The 26,965-nt window shown below is 31.4% G+C and overlaps 3 protein-coding genes across 4 annotated transcripts; 1 reads left to right on the forward strand and 2 right to left on the reverse strand.

Moving 5' to 3' along the window:
* The first annotated feature begins 3,783 nt into the window (after positions 1 to 3,783).
* Positions 3,784 to 5,999, forward strand: LOC129903219 (chitinase 2-like). The gene has a single exon (XM_055978728.1). It carries the CDS (start codon positions 4,092 to 4,094, stop codon positions 5,007 to 5,009), a length of 918 nt encoding a protein of 305 aa, XP_055834703.1. The 5' UTR covers positions 3,784 to 4,091; the 3' UTR covers positions 5,010 to 5,999.
* A 338-nt stretch (positions 6,000 to 6,337) lies between these two features.
* LOC129903405 (histone H4) lies at positions 6,338 to 7,013 on the reverse strand. Its single transcript, XM_055978957.1, has 2 exons — positions 6,925 to 7,013; positions 6,338 to 6,790 (listed from the first exon to the last, which is right to left on the reverse strand). The coding sequence occupies exon 2, from the start codon at positions 6,778 to 6,780 to the stop codon at positions 6,469 to 6,471; it is 312 nt and encodes a 103-aa protein (XP_055834932.1). The 5' UTR covers positions 6,781 to 6,790; positions 6,925 to 7,013; the 3' UTR covers positions 6,338 to 6,468.
* Positions 7,014 to 22,948: 15,935 nt separating this feature from the next.
* Positions 22,949 to 23,804, reverse strand: LOC129903404 (histone H4). Of its 2 annotated transcripts, none has more exons than XM_055978955.1 (2): positions 23,709 to 23,804; positions 22,949 to 23,518 (listed from the first exon to the last, which is right to left on the reverse strand). In XM_055978955.1, the coding sequence occupies exon 2, from the start codon at positions 23,494 to 23,496 to the stop codon at positions 23,185 to 23,187; it is 312 nt and encodes a 103-aa protein (XP_055834930.1). In that variant the 5' UTR covers positions 23,497 to 23,518; positions 23,709 to 23,804; the 3' UTR covers positions 22,949 to 23,184. The 2 variants fall into 2 exon arrangements, with proteins under 2 accessions (XP_055834930.1, XP_055834931.1); XM_055978956.1 differs by having other exon boundaries at positions 22,949 to 23,521; positions 23,709 to 23,793.
* Between the last annotated feature and the right edge of the window lie 3,161 nt (positions 23,805 to 26,965).

The following is a 26,965-nucleotide window of genomic DNA, read 5'->3' on the forward strand; positions in this document are numbered from 1 at the left end:
TCTCGATTGGTCCTTTCTGAATTTAGTCTTAAATTGTACTGCTTTGTCCCTTCAGGAGTTTGTTTGGTAGTTTCTTTCACTATCTCTTGTTAGCCCATATTCTCCACTATGGTATTATATTTTTAGGGACCTGATCTTGCTCTATAGCATCTTCATTAGATTGCTCCTGCAATTGAATCAGACTTTTATATTGTCAAGTCTGAGTTACCTTCTTACTTGACCTTTTCTTCTTTGGGGGTTCTTCCTTGGCTATTATAGTGTTATGGCATTGATGGTCAATTCTCTGCATTTGTCACAGTACTGGGGTCTCCATTCAAGAACCACTTGTTGTTGATAAACTGAGAAAAAAAATTAATTTATAATTTTTTTAACACTAATTCTCCAACCAAAATTAGTTAGCAATAATTTAGTGAAAACTCGATTAATGAAATCCAATCAAATCAAACTTATCAATATTTAATTATTCAAATTTGTATATGTAATGATCAAATTATTCGATCATATATAAGCGGCTAAGTGAAGCATGTGTTGGACGACATGTCTGCTTCCTAGTCAAGGATAATTTTGATATTTCATTATTTTTATGTTGAAACAATATTGTACTTCAGTGCTTTGTAATTGTGCTTTACTTATCGTTGGAGATACCAACATGGGTTGTGGTGCAGTGATGAGATTGTTTCACCCTTAATCAGAGGTCTCGAGTTCGAGCTCTGAGAATGAAAAAAATCTTATTGGGAGCGTCACCCCCGAATGGGCCCTGTAGTGCGCGATCCGAATTTAATCAAAGCTCCACAGACTCCAGACACCGGGTGAAAAACCAACAAAAAAAATTTATTGTTGGACATAAAACCCCCTATTATTTCATGCTTTTAAAAAAAAATTGGCATTTATTCCAACTCCCTTTTAATACATATGGATCCCACCATTTGAATGCAATTCTATTTTTTTCTCTTATTTGTGCCTCACAACTTTTCTTTCACTTTGTTCATTCTGTAATTAGATTTTTGAATGTTAATTATTATTTTATTACATATTTAAAAATTACGTAAAGTGTTATAAATCACGATAATTAATAATTTAAAATATTTTCACTATCTAATAAGAGGCTACAAGCACACAACTATGAAAAGTACATTATATAATATATATATATATATATATATATATAAAGATTACTTTAAATTTATTATAAATCATAATAATTAACAGCTTCAGATATTCAATTGTCTATTTAAAATGACATTAAAAGTACTATAAATCACAATAATTAATAACTTAAAATATTTTTAAAAATATTAAAAAATTTAGTTGACTCTCAAAATTCTACAAGATAATATAAATTACAATAATTAACAACTGAAAATACTTAAAAATCATATAACAAATTTGATTAACGCTCCAATTTCATATGTGTCACTTATATTGGAATAAGAGCAAATATATTATTTTTTGAAAATGACATAAAAAATACTATAAATTATAATAGATTAACAAATGAAAATATTTAAGAATCATGTAAAAAATTTGGTTGACTCTCTTAAATCCATCTACGCCACATAAATTGGTACAGAAGGATTACCATATATTATTTGAAAATGACGTAAAAAGTACTAAAAATCAAAATAGGTTAACAACTTAGAATATTTTATTAAAAATACATAAAAAATTTAATTGATTATCCAAATTTGATTTGTGTCACATAAATTGACACAAAGAAAATAACATATATTAGATCTGTGCTGGCACGGGCACCTAATGTCTAGTATAATAATAAAGTTATATTTTAGTGTTGATGTGAGAATAAATTTTCACACTTGTAGCTAAAAAGATTGGAAAGCTACATATAAGATATATTATCTCTTAATGGTGTGAGTCAGTTTTGCAGAAAATCGTATTGGTTTGACAAAAACCAGACAATAACACACCTTGTGTATATTATAATATGAAAATCTAAATTTATGCTGAGGAGAAATTATTTGTTATTTCAATGTCAAAGACATTTTCAACTACTTATGATTTTTTTCACCTGATTTTCGATATCCACATTGAAGGACGATTAAATCTGGATTCGTTCCGAAAAGTCCACATTGAAAAGTAAAAAGCTCCTTAATGAAGACAACTTTGTACCAAGGAGGACTTGAAACCCAAGACCTCTAATTAAGGATGAATAAATACTTACCACTACAATACAATCGTTATTGGTCACTTATGTTTTTCTTAAAATGCCAAAGGATATTAAAGACCATCAAATTTGAGTACAAAAGTTAAAACAACACCAACCAAAATTGGGGCATTTGTGAATGACCCTTTCTCTAGTGCATCATTTTCTTAGATGGATTTAAAATAGACAGTATAATTGATCAATTTACCATAAGTAATATTTTTCAGTTTTAATTTATTTGAATTTATTTTCTTTTCAGTTAATTTTAAAATGAATGGTTCCTTTTTAAATTTAAAAAATAATTTGATTTAATTTTTTCATTCATTCGTAATGATAAATATTTGTAGTCACATAAATGTTGTGACATGTTAAAAAGATTTTAAAAAAATATTCTTTTTAAAATTTTGTGTCTAATCAAATAAGTTGAAGCAAAGAGTATATATTTTTGTTAATTGAGGAAGACACTGGAGACCAGAGCTTGAAGATTGCAAGAAACTTCCGCTCAAATTTACAATAACAACATATTCAGTATAATTTCACAAGTGGATTTTAAAATGAGTCGTGTGTATGTAAACTTCTTGATTATTTATCCATAGAGTCGTTTGTCTATTTATTTATAAGTACTGCTCCCTCCGTTCCAATTTTTTGTTCTATTTTGACTTGGCACGAAACTTTAAAAATTAAAAATACTTTATTTCTGTGGTCTTCAAATTAAAGACATGTAGAACGTACCAAATGTCTTTTAATTTTTTGATTTAAACATGTCAAGTGAAAAGTTTAAAATTAAAGAATTGTTAAAAGAAAATAAATATTCTTTTTAAAACTAACTTAAAAAAAAATTGAAACGAAAGAATGGAGAAGTATTAAGCATCAGAGTATGATTAGGTTCCTTTGTACCTAATTAAAAATTGACATGGAAGGAATAATATATATGTCCAAAAGACTACAAAACATTTTAGGAGTCATCGCCGTCCCCCTTCTGCTAATTAAAAGAATTCATACATACTATACTAGTTGTTTGTCACATTCATGGTTCACCCAATAGATGAAACATTAAGCTAAAGACAACACTTTTTAATTTCTCCTATTACCAGATTCTCAATTACACACTTAGATTTTACGGGAATCCTATTACACCACTGAAATACTCTAAAGTGGAATAAATAATCTTTTATTGATCGTGCAGCGATGGCGGAGAAATAATCGACGCAGAAGAAGAAACTAAAAGACTAAGAAGATAAATTTGTCGGTAACTTTTTCATCTTAGTTTACCTCACTTTCCACCGATTTCATATATACAAATCAATCTTTCAAGTTATCCAAAAATAAACGTTAAATCTGTAGCTTTATTTACACACAATTTACAATCAGAAAAGAAATAAAATAAACTCAATTTCTCGTTCATTCTTTGCATAAACTCAATTTCTCGTTCATTCTTTGCATAAAGATTGATTTTTTTTCTTCAACCCATTTGATGAATTTGTATTTTTAGCAAAATTAATTAATGATTTTTGTTCAAATTCATCATTAGAAGAAGATTCTTAATAAGATTTTTCAAAAATCTGGCCCTTTTTTGATATTTTTAGCCATCACTAGAAGAAGCTTTGATATTATTTTAATGGTGAAAAGATAGTGGAAGGTGATGAAGAGAAAAAGAATGAGAAAGAAAGTAAATAAAAAACAAATTTAAATAGAAAATACACATGTTAAATATAGATCGGTGTGTGTATTTCACCGCACACAATAAATCTGAATATTGCAGTTTAGGGTGCAATTAATATCACTTTGAAATAGTGTAGGGGGTAACAGGACCAGTGAAATATAAGTGAGTAGTTGGAAATCCGGTAAAAGAACCTTTATTTAAATTGCACATCTTCAATCTATTCTAGCAAACTTAAACACATAACACTTCTTAATATATCTCAACTTCATGGAGTTCTCTAAGATTTTAGTTTCATTTTTTGCTCTTCAATTCTTACTTTTTCTATCATCAATTTATGCAGCACCTGGAAATTCCAATATTTTCAGGGAATACATTGGAGCAGAGTTCAAAAATGTCAAGTTTAGTGATGTCCCTATTCACTCTGGCGTTGAATTTCACTTCATTCTTTCCTTTGCCATTGACTACACAACATCTTCTTCTTCTCCATCTCCCACGAACGGTCAATTCAACATCTTCTGGGATACAGATAACCTTACCCCTTCAGCTGTTTCCACGATTAAAGACCGACATTCTAATGTTAAAGTAGCGTTGAGCTTAGGAGGGGACAGTGTTGGAGGAAGCAGCGCCTATTTCAATCCTTCTTCAGTTGATTCTTGGGTTTCGAATGCTGTCTCTTCTCTTACAGATATCATTAAACAATACAATTTGGATGGAATCGATATCGACTATGAACATTTCCAAGCTGACCCTGACACCTTTGCAGAATGCATAGGCAAGCTAATTAAAACTCTGAAAAACAAGAGAGTTATTTCATTTGCCTCCATAGCTCCGTTTGATGATGATGAAGTTCAGAGTCATTACAAGTCGCTGTGGAAAAGCTACGGTCACCTTATAGACTATGTTAACTTTCAATTTTACGCATATGATAAGGGAACGACTGTGACTCAATTCATGGACTATTTTTCCACTCAAAGATCTAATTATGAAGGGGGAAGGATCTTGGCTAGCTTCGGTACGGATGGGAGTGGTGGATTATCTCCAGAAAACGGATTTTTCACAGCGTGTAGTAAGCTTAAAAGTAAAGGAGAGTTGTCTGGAATATTTGTGTGGAGTGCTGATGATTCAAAATCAAATGGTTTCAAGTATGAGAAGCAATCACAAGCATTACTAGCCATACCCCACTAGTGCTTTCAGTTTTCATATCCTATACAATATTGTACTATGTCACATCCTTTTTGTTTGCATAAAATTCTGAGAATTTGAATCAATATATACATACTGCTATTTGGTTTATGAATATATTGTGCATTAATCTGAAAAAGAAACTATTCTTTTGGTCGCTCCATTTCAGACTTTTCAGCAACAAGCAACTTAACACTCCTTGGAAAAGCTCCTTTTACAACCTCCCAGCTGCATCAGTTTCAATAATATGCAAGTACATAATGGCCTCCATGCCTGTTCCTCCCCAGCTACTCGTACCCTTGGTCAAATAATCCATCTCCAGCTCGCCTTCTTCATTCCCCATCTGTTCCCGGTGTAAGAGAATAGCTGAGAAGAAATGGAGGTGCTCAAGGAATGTAGCTCGGTATCAAAAGTATTTGGAGCACCATTCCCACAAAAGCAGACCCCATTCAAGAAAGCCTGTTGAAATTACACCACAACGACATGCTTGTCCCCCTTATGGGGTCAAATCAATACGTTATAAGAAGAAAGATTGGAATATCAATCTTATCAATTGATTGCAAATGCTATTAGTGGTTCTTCCTCCTTCCTATCTCATCTATATATAAGAGTTGCTTGATTCACCCCATCTTTAATAGGACTGATGGTCGTTTTTTCAACATCTCTTTTTATTTTATTCTTCTAATGTAATGCTATAAGTCATCTTAGCTAAACTCCTTCATACTCGTCAATCAATATCAACCAAATGTCATGACTACTTAGGCTTGGTTTACTTTGGTTTGAATGTAAACAGCAGCACCTCCCAAACCTTTCAATGATCACTCTCTTCAAATCCCATCTGTGCAACTCTCTACTCCTTACTGTGACGAAACCAGGTGCATTGAGTAGTTATGGCAAGGAAACAGGACTGGCACCATCCCTGTCGTTGCTTGTAACCAGCAACATTTGCAGCAACTCATCTCCTGGAAATGGGATTCAACAATAACCACATGACTAAACAGTACACATCTAATAGGAGTAGTACTGGCCAGCATTTGCCTCCTTACAAGACAGAACAACTAAGGACCTATTGGATTCTGAGAGTGTAGTGATGAAGTAACTCTGTTCTTGAATGAGTTCAACACCAAGTGGTCCTTTAGGTGAAGTAAACACTAACAGTCCCATCTTTTGTTCAATTCCAATTAAGTTTCTTTCACTCATATTGCAATGTTTTTCATTAGCTACCATCTCTTCTTCTCTTTATATATATACACACAACAGAATCTCTGTGATTAATTTCGAGGAGAAAACAAGACATTTGCACAGAAAATTCAACAAATTGATAGATCGAATAGAGAAAGATAGAGCAATTTTCATTAATTTAACACTAATATAATTACATCAAACAAAAACTCAACACTGAATTAAAATCCACATTCGCCAATTTCCGCCACTCATTTGTCTTCTCTTATGAACAAGAATTCTAACCACCGAAACCATAGAGAGTCCTTCCTTGCCTCTTGAGAGCATAGACAACATCCATAGCAGTCACCGTCTTCCTCCTAGCATGCTCTGTGTAAGTAACAGCATCACGAATCACATTCTCCAAGAAGATCTTCAGAACCCCACGAGTCTCCTCATAGATAAGACCACTTATACGCTTCACTCCTCCTCTACGAGCCAAACGCCTAATAGCAGGCTTTGTGATACCTTGAATGTTATCACGGAGAACCTTGCGATGTCGTTTTGCTCCTCCCTTACCCAATCCTTTGCCTCCCTTTCCACGGCCTGACATCTTCAATTCACTGCAACATACAATCAAAATTAACAAAATAATCAACAAGGGGTAGCTAAAATTATATTATTACATTTTCACGGGATTCAGAGAAAACCCAACAGAAACCTTAAACAATCAGATAAATTAAGGAAGAGGGTGAACCTGATGAATAATTGGAAGCTTAAAAGGCTGATTACTGAAGAATGTGGAAATGGAAGGGGACACGGTTGGACTATTTAAGGGAGAAGTTCGATCCCTGTGAAGTAATGGGAGATAATATTGGCCGTTGATGAGTCTATTCTACGGTTAAGATGATATGTGATGAAAATGACAAAGATCGATGACGTGTCTGTAATTGAGGTTCCAAAATTTGAGTTATTTCGTCATATGGGCGGGGACTAATTGGTGATTACCGCCATGGATGAATACTTAAATATGGGCCACAAGTAAGGCTTTACGTTTTGGGCTACCATAAGTACTTAAAAGAAGTTGAGTAAGAGCCCGTTTGGATTGGCTTTAAGTTGGTCAAAACCAACTTAAAGTCCATTTTCAACTTTTGGACGTGTTTGCCTAATGCTAACTTTAAGCCAGAAAGTTCTTAAGGTCAGTCAAAAATAAAAAGTTAGGATTCCTAACTTTTTTTTTCTAAGTGCTTAAAGTCATTTTCTTTGACCATGGAAATTACTTCTATATCCCTTATATTTTAACTAAATTCCCAAATTACCCTTTTTATTCTTTTAACCCTAAAATTCACATAATTTTCCTCATTTAAGCACTTTTATCCAAACACTCAACTGCTTATTTATAAAAATAACTTTCAGCACTTTAAAGTTCTAAAAGCACTTCATACATAAAAGTTACTTTTTTTAAGCTCATCCAAACGGGCTCTAAATCACTTAAATGTATCATATTCAAGAAATATTTATCACATATAGCAATATAATTATTTTAATTATATATCGCAAATTATTTGAATTAAATTAAATATGATCGTTACTCTTATAAAATTTTCACCCGTGATTTTCTCTTTTTCTGTTTCTCTCCAAATTTGCTACACCAATATTCTCTCCAATCTTCTCATCCACGATTTTCTCACAAATTAGGGTAATACTTACCTTCTTAGCTTCTCAACCGCGACTTTCTACAATATTAATACTCTAATTTTGGAATTCAGTGATGTGTATTCGGTGGTTATTGCAGAAGAATTGTGAATTTTAGGTGAACGCAGATATGAATCAGTTGAAGAATTGTGATTTCTGAGTACAGATATGTGATTACATAAAGTTTTGAATGGTTGAATGTTTAATTGTTTGAAGGTTTGAATTAGATTGCGCGCCTAATTCATTAGCGATACATGTCTTTGTCCTACGATTTTTATTCAGTTGTGATTCAATATGAAGGTTTATTTTTGTTTCTACATTTATCACAATTACTTTTTTTACTTGTTTAATGTGTGTGTAATACATTTGTTGTTCAAGTTTAATTCATTTTTGTGGCCTACAGACACTAAAGGCTGGTTTATTAGCTACATGTTTCATTCGTCTCTAATTCTCTTCTAATTCAAGTTTAATGTATGTGTAATATATTTGTTATTCGAGTTTAATTCATTTTGTGGCCTACAGACACTAAAGGCTGGTTTATTAGCTACATGTTTCATTCGTCTCTAATTCTCTTCTAATTCAAGTTTAATGTATGTGTAATATATTTGTTATTCGAGTTTAATTCATGTATAAATAGTATAATTTTCCGCCGAAGGGGGTTCGGATTAACCCCATCGGCACAAGGTAGGTCCGCCCCTGGGGCTAACCAATCAATACTCGATAAAGGAGTAATTTGAAAATAAACAATCTTAAAAGTCAACTCAATCTTATAAGAAATAGTTTTCATAAAAACAGACTAGCTGAAAAGGACCTCAACTCCAGTCTACTCAATCTATGTCTACGAAGTCTCTATTACTATCAAGAAGGTACTAAGACAAGCCACTGCTACCTTAAAGAAACTACTCATAAGCAATTAATGAAATAAATATGATTCCTCCAAAAGCAAAGATGTCTCAACACTATCAGAAAGGGAATAGATCTTCAACGGAGTGCCTATTAATGATATCTAGCACCTATATCTGCATCATAAAATGATGCAAGCCAAAATACGTTAGTACATGAAATGTACAAGTATGTAAAATAGCTGAGAGGAAAATACAATCAACAATAGTCAACCTCAACTCAAAGGACTCAACCCTGAAAATACTCAATTCAACTCTGAAAATACTCAACTTAACTCACTAAACATGTAGTTAAAAATTAAACAGTGCTTGAAAATGGTCTCAATAGTATGCAACTCAACCAAATCATCAATTCATTTTTAGAGAGTTTCTCTAAACGATAACCATCACTTATGAGCTAGTGATGATACAACGCTTTGCACTACCGTTGTCGTAGCTGTCCAATACCTTGCTAGGGTAAGGGATGCTCAACTCACTGGATCCACACTCAATCAAGTCCATTATTTTGGGACTTAAAGGCATAGCCTCTATCCTACGCCGGCTACGTAGTTTAGGGGCTCACCCCATATCGGTGCTCAATACTACTCCCAAAATACTTTATTATGCTCATATACATCAAGTGAGTAAAATACTCATTTAGTCTCTTTTGGAATTAGCTCAAAACTCAACATATCTCTTCTTTTTAAATTTTATACAATTTCAACTCAATGAATGCATTTAAAACATAGTTTTATCTCCTCAACTCAATTTCAAAATAGATGTTTAAATGTAATAATGCTCAACTCGTTTATACTCAAAATACTCATACTCAAAATAAAAATTAAGAGACTTCACAATCTCATTCATACCTTTCCAAAACTCCATCTCAAACAATCATTTATACTCAAAATACTCATATCCAAAATAACAAAATTTAAGAACTTCTCAAACTCAATTCATTCTCAAATATATGTTTTAAAAGAACATATATAAATTCTCAACTCTTTCATACTCAAAAATGATAGTTGTGGGAATCCTCAAAACTCAACTCTTTCACATTCATAAACCTTTACAAATCATATTTTAAAACTCCATCACTTCATAATATAACAAAAAATGAAATCTCAATTTGGGTTCATGTAAATGAAGACATGAATGTATACCTCAAATAGTCAACTCAAAGACAACTTCAATATATATGAATTTATAAGCAAAAACTCAATAGAAATTATAAATAACTAAAGAACCCATTTCATGGAACCTCAAAACGTAATCAACTCCCCAATAAAGATGTAGGGCACGAGATTGAACTCAATCCAACGTTATAAGTAGTCTTACATACCTGGAATGAAGATTATCTCACTTAAAATTAAGGATATAGCTTCTAGATCTTGAATCTAAGCTCTTCTTCTACTTTCTAGTCTCTTCTCTCAAAGCTCCTAAGGTGAATGAGAGTAAAAACTTTTTGGGAGCTGATAAGAGGTGGATTTTTGTCCCCAAATGTAGTGAGTTAGGTTGGGAAAGGTGGAGAAAAAAACAAAAAGCCTATCACAAAAAATGAAAACGGGCAAAAATTTGAACTAGGGTGGAACAAGTTTGCGTCCCGAGGTTGTTTCCTCATAGTTCATTTTTTCTCGAAATTTTAAGTTGAACCAAGATTGGCCAAATTCGCGATGCGGACTTATCGCTCACCCTTCTGGTTAACTGCACATAACCTTTTACGCCAAACTCCAACAACTATAATATTGGTGGCGTTGGAAAGAAGACTCCAAGACCTTTAATTTGATAGGTCATGTGACAGTAATTCATTATATGCTAGGAGATATGGTCATTTGAAGTTGATAATTATACGGACTCATAAAAAAATTTAGCCGATTGAAATTCTTTGTATTGGGCTTGGTGTTAGAGATCCTTTATGACCCTAAACCACTTAATGCACTTTAAATACTTAAGAATTGATCCTAACGCATATATACAATTAGAATTCATCGATTTCAAGCCAATACGCATATGAAGAATGGTTCGGATCTTGGCGGAAAGTTTTGGGGTGTTACAGAATAACTATAACAGATTAAAGGCAACATTTTTAGGATTTTATCTTGCGAAAATGTATGAAAAAATTCTACAGCATAACAAAACTTCATCGGAGAAATTAAGGCTATGGTATCTGTAAAAAAAATTTGCTAATATTTTTTCTTTTGATTCACATCTAACATCTTTCTTACTTATATTTATTCTTATTTTTCATTGGTTAGGAAGATAAATGAATATTTGTATACAGTACTTGATGATATTATATGATTCACGGTATGTCTTCAACAACGTATATGTACATGTGGGAGATTCCAATTGGATGAGCTGTCATGTCCACATGCTTTGACTTTTTAATAATAAAACACACTGATTATGAAAAATATTATTCTGATTACTACACAAAAGGGAATATATTGTTGACATACAAGTTTCACTTGAATCCCCTCTAGATAAAAGCACCTGCAATATACCAACACACGTTCTTGAAGAGGTTGTACTTCCACCATTTGAAAAGAGACCTCCCGAGAGGTCAAAATATAAAAGACACACGCAATTGAGAGAAGATGAATTCAAAAAATTAAAAATAACATGCAACAATTGTGGACAACAAGGTCACAAGAGGAAGACTTGCAAGAAAGTTAGGCCTTTGGATAAAGAATGACATTTGAAATAAAGAATAAACTTTGTTTGTTTTAGGTCATTAGTTTTCTACAAGAATTCATTTTTTAGTTCAAATTTAATTCATTTTTGTGGTCTATAGATCACTGAAGGTTTTTTCATTAGCTACAATTTTCATTCGTGTCTAATTTTCTTCTAATTCAACTTTAGTGTGTATGTAATTCATTTTTAGTTCAAGTTTAATTCATTTTTGTGTTTCTATAGATTACTGAAGGTTTTTTCATTTGCTATAATTTTTATTCGTATCTAATTCTCTTCTAAATCAACTTTAATATGTATATAATTCATTTTTAGTCAACTCTAATTTATTTTTGCGTTCTATTGATTACTGAAGGCTTTTTCAATAGCTACACTTTTCATTCATAACTAATTCTATTCTAATTCAAGTTTAATGTGTGTGTAATACATTTTAGTTCAAGTCTAATTCATTTTTGTGGTTTATAGATAACTGAAGACCTTTTACTTAGCTACACTTTTCATTCGTATCTAATTCTTTTCTAATTCAACTTTAATGTCTATATAATACATTTTAGTTCAAATTTAATTCATTTTTTTGGAAAATAGATTACTGAAGGTCTTTTCCTTAGCTACATTTCATTCGTATCTAATTCAACTTTAATGTCTATATAATATATTTTAGTTCAAATTTAATTATTTTTGTGGTCTATAGATCACTGAAGGCTTTTTCATTAGCCATACTTTTCATTCATGTCTAATTCTCTTCTAATTCAAATTTAATATGTATGTAATTCATTTTTTATTCAAGTTTAAGTCATTTCTACTTCAAGTTTCATTTTTGTTGTCTATATATCACTGAAAACGTGTTTTCAACACAATATTAATTCATAATGCAAGTTTAAGTTTGATAATATTACTGCAATACTTTAACATTAACGTAGCTATGTATTACATTATAAAAAAGATATATTTTACATGAACAAAAAACTATATTAAATGTGTATTTTACATGAACAAAAATTCACCTTAAAAAAGATAGCAGTACTCTCACTACCAACCAGCAGACATCATCTAGCTGGGTCTTGCCGGTATCAACAATGAGGAAGAAATAACCAGAAACAGCAACTAACTAGCATAAAACAATCTTCAAAACCTAACTAATATACCAGCTATAAACTATTTTTATACAATATAGTTTTTATAGACATATTAACTAGTATAACTATATTTCTTTATTTATGCGATTTTTCGTCTTCACTTTGAAGATTGCTCTTTTGCTTCTTCACTACATATTCTCATAGTAGAACCCTAAACCTCTTTTGGAGACTGTATGCACTTAGTTGTTGATTTGCAATATCCTGCCCATTGCTCACTAACTCCGCAAATACAATCATAAAAACTCCACAGTTCCTGCAAAATTTAAAATATAAAATTATTATAAAAATACTATTGAGTTTAATAAGACCAATACAAAAGGTAGTATCTATTTGATAAACAATTAAACTTGCAGTAAATCTTCTTGTTATCTAGGAATTCCTTCAATTATGAACTCAGATTCAATGAGCTCAAACTCATTTTTTTTTGTATTTAGGTGATGTCTTCAATTCAGAACGCTTATCATAGAACTTAACCACAGTCAAGTAGTATGGTAAAACTGATGAAATCATGCCAACAACGTTTTGAGCCAGATAATTTCCCCCCCAACCGAAAATGAATCATACACCTTCAAAGACCTTTCAACAATATCAACATAACAAAAATTCAATGATAACCCTATTTAATGTTTATTGGAAAGAAAACATAATTCACTTCGTCCCATGGGGTACTTGTTAACAAATGGCGTCCACATATATACTCAGCAATAGCATCAGAAGCTTGAATAGATAGGGCCCCACAAGTTTGAAATTCGCCGCTTGGGAATTCACACGAAAGGGAACGAGGAATTCTCAACGAAAAAAGTGCTCTCCAAATTTCTTCTTATTTTCATGAGTTTCATAAAGTTGAAAATAAGATTGATCAATCTTTGTCTTTAATGGACAATCAGTAGTTGTAAACTGAACATTATTGTTGGTTTCATACTTCCTTTTCTTTCTAATATAATAAAAATGACGTCACGTGTCAGATAATACTTCAAATCTATAGCAAGTATCAATCGATTGTTGCTACTGTTAATATGATTTCAATAGATAACAAAAATAAATTTGGAGATCCTTAAATGAACAGAGTGTTTTGCAGTAAGTGGAAGTTAAAAGAAGTAAAGACCACTCTACTAATAAACATGGGACATCTTTTACGATTGCTACAGAGTCCTAAAGATGAGGAGTTGTTGCAATTATTTGATGCACAAGTTGTTAGTATTATGGAAATATGCCTCTGAAATAAAATAAAGTAGTGCTAGTTTCTTTAGTTTAGCTTTATTACATATGTGCTACAATGTTAAAAACCTAATCATCTTGTGTTTTATATTATTTGCCTAACTTATAAATTTTAAGTCTGCATATGCCTACAAATCTATCAAACATAACAAATACATTATATTTTTCTATGCTAAGCATTGACTCTCAAGCAAAGGAACAGTTCTTTCCAAAATGAAATAAAAAATGTATTATAAATATGTTATAGATGTATTAAAAATATTTAAAGCCTCCATAGTAAGTAGCAATAATCGCCATAGATATGAATCGTGAAAGAAAAATGGGAGAAGAAGTTGATTCAGAAAAGTGAGAGTGTTCAACTAAAGTTTACATAATTAACCTCATCACTCCATGCTTGTCCAGAATGTGTCAATTTGAAAAATCATTCTTTTGCTTGTACATTGCAAATACCTAATTCAAATGCTGGCTTGAGGACATCAACAGTATCTGGATAAGGTTTCTTTCCTTTTTACAATAAAGAAAATGAAATTTTCAGTCAGTTAACTCATTTAAACTAAAGAACATTTATAACATATAAAATAACAAATATAAATAAATTACCTCTTTTTTATATCCTTATAAAGCCACAAAGTGAATGAATCTATCAAATCAGATTCATCATCTACTCCAATTACAAGTGAAAAGGGGATATTTTATCTCAAATATTTGACGTGTTACACATAAAGTCCCTCCAAATTTAAAATTCTGTACATAAGGAGATTTAATTGATTTTTCTGAAAAAGTTTTCTTCTACGCTTCTTCGGTGTCACCTTTTTTTTATTTTCATCAACAGTGACTTCCTTTTTCTTTTTGATTTCCTCAACAGTAACTTTCCTTTTTAGATATGATGTTTCTGCCTTACGTATCTAGGCAGGATCTCCAGCACACAACATGAAGTCAACAAGTGCTGGAGGAGCTTTTTGACAACCCTTTGCCGCATCGGTATCAGTAGACGCACCACTATCTAGTTCACCTTTTTTAGATGCACTACTATTAGGTTGCGGCCCAACTACGTTAAGATCAGTAGCCTCTTCACCTATATACAAAATAAATATTTTAGTAATGCATTAAGGGAGAACTAGGTAGAGTAATTAGATATCACATGGGGAAAAAAATTATTTGAACCTTTAAAATAAAACTAATACCATTTATATTAGTAGCAACCTTAGATAAAACTTGTTCAATAGCAATTCCAGCAACATCTTCATTTGTACATAACATAAACACTTTTAAAAAAGTGGAATGAAAGGATATGAAATATGTATTACATTTGTATTAAACCCTTCATTATCAATTTTGCTCTCAGAATTTCGAACGGCAGCAAATTTAATTGAAGCTTTAAGCACTTGAGAATTTTTCATATTGATTTGATTTCACAACTTGAGCGTCATGCCCTCTTAATACATGTATTGATGCATCAACACAAGGAGAAAATATTGTGTCTGTTACAAGAAAAATATGTGAATAAAAAATCAAGCTTAAACAAACTAAGTTCTTAGATATATCAAAAGAGTAAATAAACTACAACTTAGATAAGTAAAAAATCTAAATAATAAATAAACTACCATTTAACTCCCTGCCAGCAAGCAAAACAAAAAATCTACAATTATACAACTTGGATAGAAAAGTATGTTGCATGTTTCAAAACTTAAACAAATCAATTCATTATCCCATTTTAACTCAAACTCGGCCAAAGTCTTTAACATGGATTCAAGAACACCATTTTTTACTAATTCAGAAAAAGTAGAAAGAATTAAAAATATATTATAGACGTATTAAAAACATGAATAAGCCTTCATTGAAGTCTAATCCATCCGAAAATATCTCTCTAGCCTTTTTGTTAGATGATTCGCTGGCTTTTTGAGTAAAAAAACTGTTGGCGTCTCTCTTAGCAAACAACAAAGAAATATCCTTCAATAATTGTTTGTTGAAATTCATCACAATTTTTTTCATTTGAATAGATTGTAAGTTTATCTTCTCTTCAAGAGCTTTGTGATTTTCATTCGCATAGTATATAATCAAATATTAGAATAACATTTTTGAAAAAAGATAAGGCCTAAAGACATTAGCTTATACCTTTAAAAATTCTTTTTCCAACTCTATAACCTCCCTGGTCAACATATCTAGACAATGTTTTATTCCTTTCAGCCTCAATTTCAAGATTTTAGAATGGTAATCACAAGGTTCAGAAAGCCTGCATTTAGATACCTCATCTTCTTTTGCCACTATGTTCTCAAACTGAAATTAAAATACAAAAACAGATAGATATATTAACTTGAGTTGAACTAATTGTCACGACCCAAATTCGGGTGTGATGGCACTCATCTCAACCCACCGAGACAAGTCAGCCTAAAACTCAACGAAAAGTAAATACGGAAGTAATTGAGATAAAATAAGGTTTAAATTAGTCAAAAACAAATAAATAATCTCCAAAATCCCCCAAGACTGGTTGTCACGTATACAAGCCACTAATAAATTATCGAAGTACGAAAGAAAATACAGTCACAATGTCTTTGTCTCTAGAGTAGGACTAAAACATAATAAAAGAGTAAGAGGTGTCCGCTAGATTGATGTAACAGCTACCTCAACACTCGAAATGATAGCCTCAGATGTGGTGGAAATACTAGGAGATCAAACAAGTTCGGCCTCACAACCTACACAAGTGTGAAAGCAAGGGGTGAGTACCAAACAACACGGTACTCAGCAAGTGGATAACTAAAACTAAGCAAAGCTTAATAGATACAAGTACTCCTATCCTCCCAACCGAACCTCCTTAACTACAACCTGCATAAAATCAGCCTAACTATACACTTGTGCGATAACAATAGTAATACAGTCCACAAATTCTCATCAATGAATCATACCAAGTCAAGTTCAACATACACAGAGCAATATAGGGGTAAACACAAATTCACAAATGTCAGAAAGGTGCAATGCAATGCAATGAAATGATGCATGTCTGTCCTATCGGTACACATCCGCTGAATCACAGTCCGGAACCCATGGGGGACATTTCTGTCCATGTAACCTTCCACGGAATATGTGGCCCATCCCCTCAACATATATATATTGCCACGGAGCATGTGGCCCGACCCCTTTATTTCATAATACCTGCCACGGAGCGTGTGGCCCGACCCCTTTATTTCATATACCTGCCACGGAGCGTGTAGCCCGACCCCTTTTGTTTCATATCATTTTCAGTCTCAACACAATATGTCAGAACCAATGCAATCAATTCATGTTCATATAATTCACGATAATAACATGACAACAACAATAATTTTTCCTATCTCACATCAACATAGTCATTTCACATGTCCAAAATCACAACATATCAATTCCACCATTACATGTCATTAGATCACCATTTTATACCCCTCATCTCCATTTTTTAAGGTCAATCATACAGTCAATAATCCAGTCCAATTCTCATTACTTCCTAGTATATATGACACGGAAATACAAGCATCTATAAGTTTAAACTAAGGTTTAGAAATTCACTTGCCTTAATTAATCAAGCAATTACTCTGGTACTTGAGCCTTCTCTTTTCGTTGGGCCTCCAAATAAATATAATCTAATCAAATCAATAACCACAATAAGATTTCGAAACTAACAACACCCATATTATTATATGTCTAGCCTAGACCCAAAATCTACCCAAATCTATAATCAAGTTCCTAATGTTGATGTCAAATAACATGTCAACTCTCATATTTCCAAATTTTAAGCCTAGGGTTAGGTTCTAATTTCCCCAATATCATAAATTTAATAGAATTCATAAAATATGATATATCTAATATTTAACTATCTATCTCAACATATCAAAATTTGGGAACCAACTCATTCTATGTCATTGAAGTCAAATCTGAAATTTTCTTTCCGATTATATTCATTCATGATAAAATAAACTCACATGTCAAATTTCAGCTAAAATGGATCGTTATTCGACCCCCAAATCAAGATTGTATATGAAGAACCCTAGGATCATATTTTCTTATTTCAGCATTGTTTCTCTACCAATATACCCTAAAAATATGTTCATAATCATATGAAAATTTAATGGAAAAGATGAGAATAATTACCTCGATGCTTTAAAATGAAAATTCCTATTTTTCTCTTCTCCTTTATTTTTCTTTTCCCCTTTTTTTCTTTCTTTCTTCCTCCGTATTTTTTTTCTTGTTTTTTTTTCCTTTTCATCGTCGGCGTCTAGTTTAAATCTGATGGCATTTGCCATCAGATTATATATATATATATATATATATTATTTTTATTTTTTTTATTTATTTCCTTCTTTTTCTTATTAATTATGTACTAAAATAACAAACCCTACTAACCTATTTTATTAAATATAAGAAAAGTGGTATAAGTATTAGATAAATTAACACTTTAGCCCATCAATTAAATTAATTATTTAAAATCATCCATCAATTAATTAAATGAAGTTATCGAATAGTCTAAAATTTACAATTTAAATGTACGGAATGAGTCTTTTATGAAGGAAAGAAGACTAGTTCTCAAAATGACCTAACGGGTCATTACACTAATATATATATGTGTTATAAATTGTATTAACTTTGTATAGATACCTTGTGTTTAGTAGGCATGAAGATGCCATTTTCAATATGTTTTTTCCATTGACTTTCAGCAACTATTTTCCACCTCAAAATTCTTGGAATAGAATTAGAAATCCAAATAGCTAAATCTTCATCGACTCTAGAACAACACTCAAATATTCAAATTTAAAGCGCAAGAGGCAATCAATCTAATCTATAGTACTGATTGATTGAATTCAAGATAGAAATATCTATTACTAATTTGGTATTCATTTTTCTCATATGAGAACAAAAAATCATTAATAAAGAACAAAACAGCTAGTGACACTGCGAAATCATTATCTATGATTTTTTTTTGCTAAAAATAACTCGCATAGATGATTCTTTTAAACAATGATTTGTTCAGAAAAATAATTGCTCAACAACCGACAATGATTTGTTCAGAAAAATAATTGCTCAACAACCGACAAGAAAATCTGAAACATTAATAGAACAACCATCGCTAACACAATTTAAACCTGTAATTAACTTAAATTTCCTAAGCCCGAAAAATAGGCTCTTCTCATGTAATTCAATAGCAAATACATCATCTGCTGTGTATTTTAACTCCTTGTTCATAAGGCAATGAATAAGTTAAAGTTGTGTGATCACTTTCGAAAGGTCAAGAAAGTAACCAAAACAAGTATTCCTAAACAACTCCAGTTATTTTTCAGATAAAGAAAGTTTTACTTTCTCAATCACATCATTATTAGTATATGATGACCACTTACTTGAAGAATACAAAATATCTGAATGTCTTCAGAATTTACGATCCTGCATATAAATAATATCAATCTATCACTATAGATAATTATATCTTAACATGAACCCTCAAATAGGACTCAAAATCAGCAGCAATATAGTAAGCTTAATTAAAATCAGTAGTAACATAAAAAAAGCTCAATTAGAAAATCAAGAAAGTTTAAAGGCATATGAGATGTTCCATCAAAGCATTATAACATGAAGCTACAATTTTTAAAAAAGAAACCAAGCAGTTGATCATTAATAGAAACTAAGAAAAAACTATTGAAGAGAAAATATTAAAATAACTGTCAGGCAAGGAGAAAATGAATCAGATTATGACTAATAGATGAATAAAAATATGCAGAAAAAGGGCACAAAGCATAGGAGACAAAAGTAGACATGAAAAGAGCTCAAACTAAGCAAGTGATTACATATTTCAAGGTGGAATTATCAACAGTAGATAAATCAATGTTAGAAGAGTATAATATTTAAAAGAACCATAAACTCAAGACAAGCTACAATCCAATACTCAATCCTTAAACTATAACAAATTTAGAACAACATGTTTAAAGATTTTTGATTCCCAACTTTTCCAACGTAAGATTCGAAACATGTTTAACATCTGAATCAGTCACACAACAAAGTAGTCTTATTCATAGAAAATAAAAGGCTAACTAACAAAGTTCATAATACACCAAAACAATAAAAAATACACATCAACCAATAGTATCTGAAAAAATTTAAAATGACTTAATAGAAAAAGGCTAAAGAACACTAATTTCACTCCATAAGAAAAGTAAAGAATAAATTAATCTAAAATAGAATATAATGAAAGTATCAAATACATAAAAAAAAATCACTTTTGTTCTTGACAGATCACTGAATGCTTTTTTTATTAGCTACAGATTTCATTTGTCTCTAATTCTCTTCAAATTCAACTTTAATGTGTGTGTAATACACATTTTAGTTCAAAGTTTAATTCATTTTTTTGGTATACAGATCACTGAAGACTTTTTTCATTAGCAACAGATTGCATTCGTCTCTAATTCTCTTCTAATTCAACTTTAATGTGTGTAATACAATTTAGTTCAAAGTTTAATTCATTTTTGTGGTATACAGATCACTGAAAACTTTTTTCATTAGCAACAGATTGCATTCGTCTCTAATTCTCTTCTAATTCAACTTTAATGTGTGTAATACATTTTAGTTCAAAGTTTAATATGGTGTACAGATCACTGAAGACTTTTTGCATTAGCTACAGATTTCCTTCGTTTCTAATTCTCTTCTAATTCAACTCTAATGTGTATGTCTATAGATCACTAAAGTATAATAAATTTGAGCAAATAAATTTAGACTATAATAAAAGTATAAAATACACAAATTTTTCTTCAATATCTAGCACACAAGTTCAAAATAACGACTAACTAAGAAAATACACATAAACAGATTGAAAATGCTATCAGTTAAATAATGTGTTGGTAGAATAACATACCGGATATAGACTCTCCGGCAAATTCATATTTTTGCACAACATTTTTCAACTTTTTGGATTCTTCTCCTGAGCAACTGTAGATCTCACTTTTTTGACTGAAATTGATAAGGTAAGTCTTCAAAATCATCATCACTATCAACAATTTTCTTAGATGTATGCAACATCAACTCGTTTTCTTTTCGATTTAGATTTAGAACTCAACTGAGTGATTTTTTTCTTACTTCTACTGTCATTTTTCTTCACATGCATTGCTTGAAAATTTTGATTAACCTTCCACCAGCTTCTTCTAGAAATTGATTTGCAGAAATTCTCAAACTAAAACTAGGATCGACATTCACTTCGCCACCACCGGTTGAATCAACAATTCGAATTCGTGGGCTCTTCTATGAGATTTTTGACCTTCCATTAAAATTGTACACCTAAAACTACGAGTTCCGTGTGAAACAAACAAAAAGATGAAAGAATAAGGAAAGAATGATGAGCCAGAAAAATGAAGAAAAAGCCCTAAGAGAAAGAGAGAAGGATAATGACGCGCATTTTTCTTTTTCCCCAAATAAAAAAAGTGTATATAATATCTTATTTAATTAAAGTATTGTTATTGATTGTCAAAAAATAGTAATAAAATAAAAGTATGTTTAGAAATGATAAATAATTTTTTAAAACACATTCAATTAAGTAATTTTTCCTAAAAAGTTTTTATGGGTACTTAAAGAAGTTTTGATCCCTCAAATATTGGATAGGGCAAATTACACCTAGTGGTCACTCGGCCAAAGTAATTATCAAAAAAAATGTCCATTCGTTGTATAGACATTTATAGTGAGTGTATATTTTATGTGTAGTCAAGCTATATTCAGTTTTTGTGTGTATCATAATGTATATTCAGTGTATAGCTTATGTATACGTAATCTATATTGTATATGAGTGTATAGTCACTGTATATTTAGTATGATTTTGACTATTTTTTATACAAATAAAATATGGCTATATTTTTGTAAACTAAGTAGTTTATTTTATATATTTGAAATTGTCCCTATTGAATACTCAAATAATAAGGAATAATTAAGAGCGAAATTATGAAATATCCTTGTACGTGTTATACAAATTTGTACTAATTAATAATTTGAGAATAATATAATAAAAAAATTGTTTAAATGTCACTTTTTTAAAAAAATAAGGAGCAAAAAGAACACATTTTAGTTGGTTTAAAGCTAAATATATATAACCAAATCTTAAAAAGAACAAAACTACAATTCATCAATAATTGAGTGATCCAAAAATGTTACTCTACTAACTTTACTAGTCTCAATTGACATCCTCTAGCTTATTACTTTATCAGTTTTTAAAAAGAATGACATATTATTTTTTTAGTTTATTTTAAAAAATGATTTTTTTTAATTACATGTTTAAAATAATAAAATTAAAGGTTATTTTAATATATTTGATATAATTTTAATATAAAATTATAAAAAAAAATCTTTTTTTAATTTTTTTTTAATGTCAAATCAAATAAGGCCATATTTAAAAGTCTTGGATGGTGATACCCACAAGTTAAACACCAAGTAAAAACTTGGATTAGAATAGAAATGAGACCTTTTTTCTCTTAGCACATCCACCTTGAGGCTTAAGGTCACTCAGCCAATGAACACTACTACTTGCTATGCAAATGGATAACCTTAGGCTCTTGTTAGATGGTTTAAGAATCCTAAAGCAGTAATACTTTTTCTGTTTATTGTTGGAAAAATTTATCAACATAAGCAGCCAACTAAGAGTATACTTAGATGAACTTAAAAATAATAATTTTTAAATATGAAGTGTTTTTAAAACATTAAAATGCTGAAAATAATTTTTATAAATAAGCAGTTGAGTGTTTGGATAAAAGTACTTATGCCGAAAAAAATGAGAAAAATAATATGAATTTTAGGGTTAAAAGAATAAAAAGGATAGTTTGAAAATTTAGTTAAAGTATAAAAGATATATAAAAATAATTTCTATGATAAAAAAAAATAACTTTAAGCAGTTAAAAAAAATTAGTTATCCTAATTTTTCATTTTTAGCTAACTTTAAGAACTGTATAACTTAAAATTAATATTAATCAAACATCATAATAAACTAAAGGGAACTTATAAATTAATTTGACCAACTTATAATCTCATCCAAACGGGCTCTAAGTAACCCAAGTCTACAACAAGATAGACTAGATTTTGTAAATACAAAAATTGAAAGGATATTGGGCAAAAAAACAAAACACAATCAAACCAATATCAACACAAATTAAAGAGAGGAAGAGAGAGATGAAACTAGATCTGTCAATAGTATTTCATTGAATTAGAGCAAATTTCAGATCCAACTTACAAAAAACGAACTAGTAATACTACATTAACATAATCATATCCCCTTCATGAACCATAGAGTAATTACACCAGAATAGAACCACCAACCCAAACAAAAAGCAAAACAGAACCCTATATCCCTTTCTTGACACCAAGATTTTTGCAGGCAAAACAAAAGTCAGAACCCAAATCTCCCCCTTAACCCCCAAAACCATACAAAGTCCTTCCTTGTCTCTTGAGTGCATAGACAACATCCATAGCAGTCACCGTCTTCCTCCTAGCATGTTCAGTGTAAGTAACAGCATCACGAATTACATTCTCCAAAAAGATCTTAAGAACCCCACGAGTCTCCTCGTAGATTAACCCACTGATACGCTTCACTCCTCCTCTACGCGCCAAACGCCTAATAGCTGGCTTTGTGATTCCCTGAATGTTATCACGGAGGACCTTACGGTGACGCTTTGCTCCTCCCTTTCCCAATCCTTTTCCTCCCTTTCCACGGCCAGACATTTTCAATCAACCTTCAGTTTCTCTGCTTCAATCAAACAAATACAAACAAATTTAGTAACCCAAAACCACCATATAAACAAAACCCAGATAAAATATCAGTATTACTCATGGAATATAGCAAAGAACAGGATGAAATCAGAAAAATCTTGTCAAATAACATTAAATGGAGCAAGAAATCAAACTTAATTTAAATGCATGATTGATCAATGAACCTGAAATTGGAATCTTCTGAATTTGTACGAGTGATTACAGAAATTATGATGAAGAAGATGGTAGTTTGGGGTAAAGGGGGAAGTTAATTTATAGCTGGAGGACTGTTATTGATGGTGTTGGCTTCGATCCGCGTGATTGGTAAACGAAGCGATTGATACCGTTAGATAAATACAATATAAACGGTCAAGATGAAGTGTCGTAAGACTGACGAGGATTGCCAGTTTGGTTTTGTTTGAAATAAGGGTGAGAAAGACCCAAATCGATGACTACTGCGCGGGAGAATTAGCCCCTCTGTTTTAGTTTTAAGTTTTTAATTTTTCATTTTAATTTGTTTTAAAGAAAATAACTATTATATTTCCATGATTCTCTAATTTAAATTTTTCACTAGACTTGTTTAAAATTATAAGATGTAGGCATCATTTGTTATCCTTAAGATGTAGGCATCACTCGAATTCTTGTATTAATAATATTCACCATAATCACCAAACATTACCACCATCATAATTGTCAACCACCATTCGACCACCAACCAACTCTGTCATGACAACCATCATTGTTAATAACCACTATTGTCAGTTGATACAACATTAACCGCCTCCAATCATGATGATTATATTCGTTGTCACCTTCACCATTGTCTCTATAGCCGCCGCCACCTCCACCATCACTATCAACCACTATAGTTAATTTTTACTACCAACAAATTTCGCCATTACAACTATTATCGTACATTTTTCGATCACCTCTGTCACTGCCACCATCTCACCACTAATATCAGTCACTTATCACTACTGTTGAGTCTCCAGACTAGGTTTGGCTCCTGCACATCAAGTCCTTAGGGCATTTTCATCTACACTTTTTCATGGAGGTCACCATGAAGAAATGTATTATTGACATCAAGTTGAAATATGTCCCAATCCCTTTTAATAGCACAATCTACTAAGGTTCTCACAATAGTCATTTTTACTACAAGTAAGTGTGTTTTTGTATAATCCACTCCAGCTTGTTGAGTGTAGCCCTTCACTATCAATATGGCTTTAAATCTTTTTATGCTACCATCTGCTTTGTGTTTGACCTTATACACTAATTTGCAGCCAATTGCTTGTTTGCCTGTTGATAGCTTGACAAGGTTCCGTGTTTTGTTAGCATAAAGAGCCTCAAATTCTTGTGTCATGACCTTCTATCAGACAGGACTCAAATGCCTCTTCAAATAATGATGGCTCACTATCATGATAAATATTTTCAACAAGTGCATGAATATTGGATGCAGTGACAACATGGGGAACATGGTGATATTTGGTAAATAAGGCATTAAGTGAAATGATGGTATTGGTGGCATCAGGTTGTGAGGTGGTGACAAAAGCTTTCTAGGTGGGAATGGAAAAAAATGTAATCTTGTAAATATTGAGAAACTTTATTTTCCATCTAAGATCTTCTCTGTATGGAGTAGGTAATGAAGATGGAAATGCAATTAGTGGAGTAGAGTTCAGTAACACATCCGTATTTCTAACAATCTTATTTCTACAATCATTTACCAAATTATTATGAGTTCTTAATTCAGTATAATCAACAAAATCAATAGTAGGTATTGACTTAAGAATAGAAGGAAAAGTACATTTTGTGGAGTTTAGAATTAAGGGAAAAACATCCTCATGAAATGTGACATCTTTAGACATATATATCTTCTTTGTGATAAAACTCTTTACCTTTTAGCCTTTTATTCCAAAGAGATATCCCATAAAGATGTTAGGGGTGGTTTTAGGCTGAAATTTGTTTTTGTGTACTTTGGGTACAATGGGGTAACAAACGCATCCAAAGGAACTTAATTAAGTGTAGTCTAGCTTTTTATTATACAACACTTCATAATTCTTGAGGTAGTTTTAATAGATTCTATTTATAAGATGGGTAGCTGTTAAGATATATTCTCCCTAATACCTTAAGGGGAGTTTGGATTGAAACAACGAGGTTCTTGTTGTTTTTAACAAATATTTACGTTTTCTTTCTATCACACTATTCTGTTGTGGTGTATATGGATAATTTTCCTGATGTATGATGCCTTTGGTTTGGAAGAATTGGCTTGCTTTAGTATTGATAAAGTTTAGGCCATTGTCTAACCTGATACTCTTGACAGTGGTGTGAAACTAGTTTTTCATCATATTTGTAAAGATTTTCAGGACATATAAAACATTTATTTTAGTACTTAAGAGATGTGTCCAGGTAGATCTACTAAAATCATCTACTAATGTGATGAAGTATTTGTAATTGTCATATGTAGATAGATGGTATGGTCCCTATAAGTCAATATGGAGTAGTTCAAATATTTCTTTGGTATGGCTAGCACTTTGGCTAAAGGGCAATCTCATTCGTCTTGCCATGGGACGAATGGTACACAAGAAAGGTTGTTTTGTACAAAATATTGCTAGGAGTGTGGAGATATTCTTTATTTTAACAAAAGATACATGACTAAGTATATTGTGCCACAGTAAATCCACATTCTCTCTAGCAGATATATATGATTTATTATGCGAGAAAATAATCTTATTATTGAGCGTAGAAGTACACACAAAAAGAACAAAAACACGAATGGGAAAAGATTTGTTCTTGTTATTATTGAACAATCTACACTTATCTCTAAAACAAGACTCAGTAACATGATTCTTATCATTAGGAATCTTGTTTCCAACAGAAATTGAAAAATGACTGTTGTTGGGAAGACAACAACAAGTAGAAGTCATTTTGTCATGAATGGTATTCTTCAAACATTTGGTGCTTAAAAAGTAGAATCCATCCTTTCTATTACCAATCACTTGAGGCCTCTTCACTGAAGGGTCTTGTAATAGACAAAATGCATTAGTGAACAAGACTATGCATTTCATGAAAAAGGCTAGAGAATAAATTGAGACAAGATTATACTTCAATGAAGGGACATAAAATACTTTGTGTAGAATGATTTTAGAAGTAACTATTACATCACCAAATTCTGTTACCATAACTCTATATCCATTAGGAAGGGAAAATAATATAGAATAAAGCAGGGTCTTAATGTTAGTCAGGGAATTTCTATTGAAAGTCATATAATTTGATGTCTCTGAGTCTATAATCCATAAATCAACACTTGATTTAAAATATTTAAATGAAGGATTGTTAAAATCAATAGAAGAGGAGCAGACTACATTACTTGCAAAGTTGCCAACATTGACATTTGATGTGTTTGAATCTTTTCCCACATTCTCAATCTGGAAGTGTTGTAGTAGGT

Source organism: Solanum dulcamara, chromosome 9, assembly GCF_947179165.1.
Source record: "Solanum dulcamara chromosome 9, daSolDulc1.2, whole genome shotgun sequence".
Classification (NCBI taxonomy): domain Eukaryota; kingdom Viridiplantae; phylum Streptophyta; class Magnoliopsida; order Solanales; family Solanaceae; genus Solanum; species Solanum dulcamara.

Excerpts from the sequence above, each read along its gene's own strand:
- LOC129903219 (XM_055978728.1), top strand. The coding sequence starts at position 4,092 with ATGGAGTTCTCTAAGATTTTAGTTTCATTTTTTGCTCTTCAATTCTTA.
- LOC129903405 (XM_055978957.1), bottom strand. The coding sequence starts at position 6,780 with ATGTCAGGCCGTGGAAAGGGAGGCAAAGGATTGGGTAAGGGAGGAGCA.
- LOC129903404 (XM_055978955.1), bottom strand. The coding sequence starts at position 23,496 with ATGTCTGGCCGTGGAAAGGGAGGAAAAGGATTGGGAAAGGGAGGAGCA.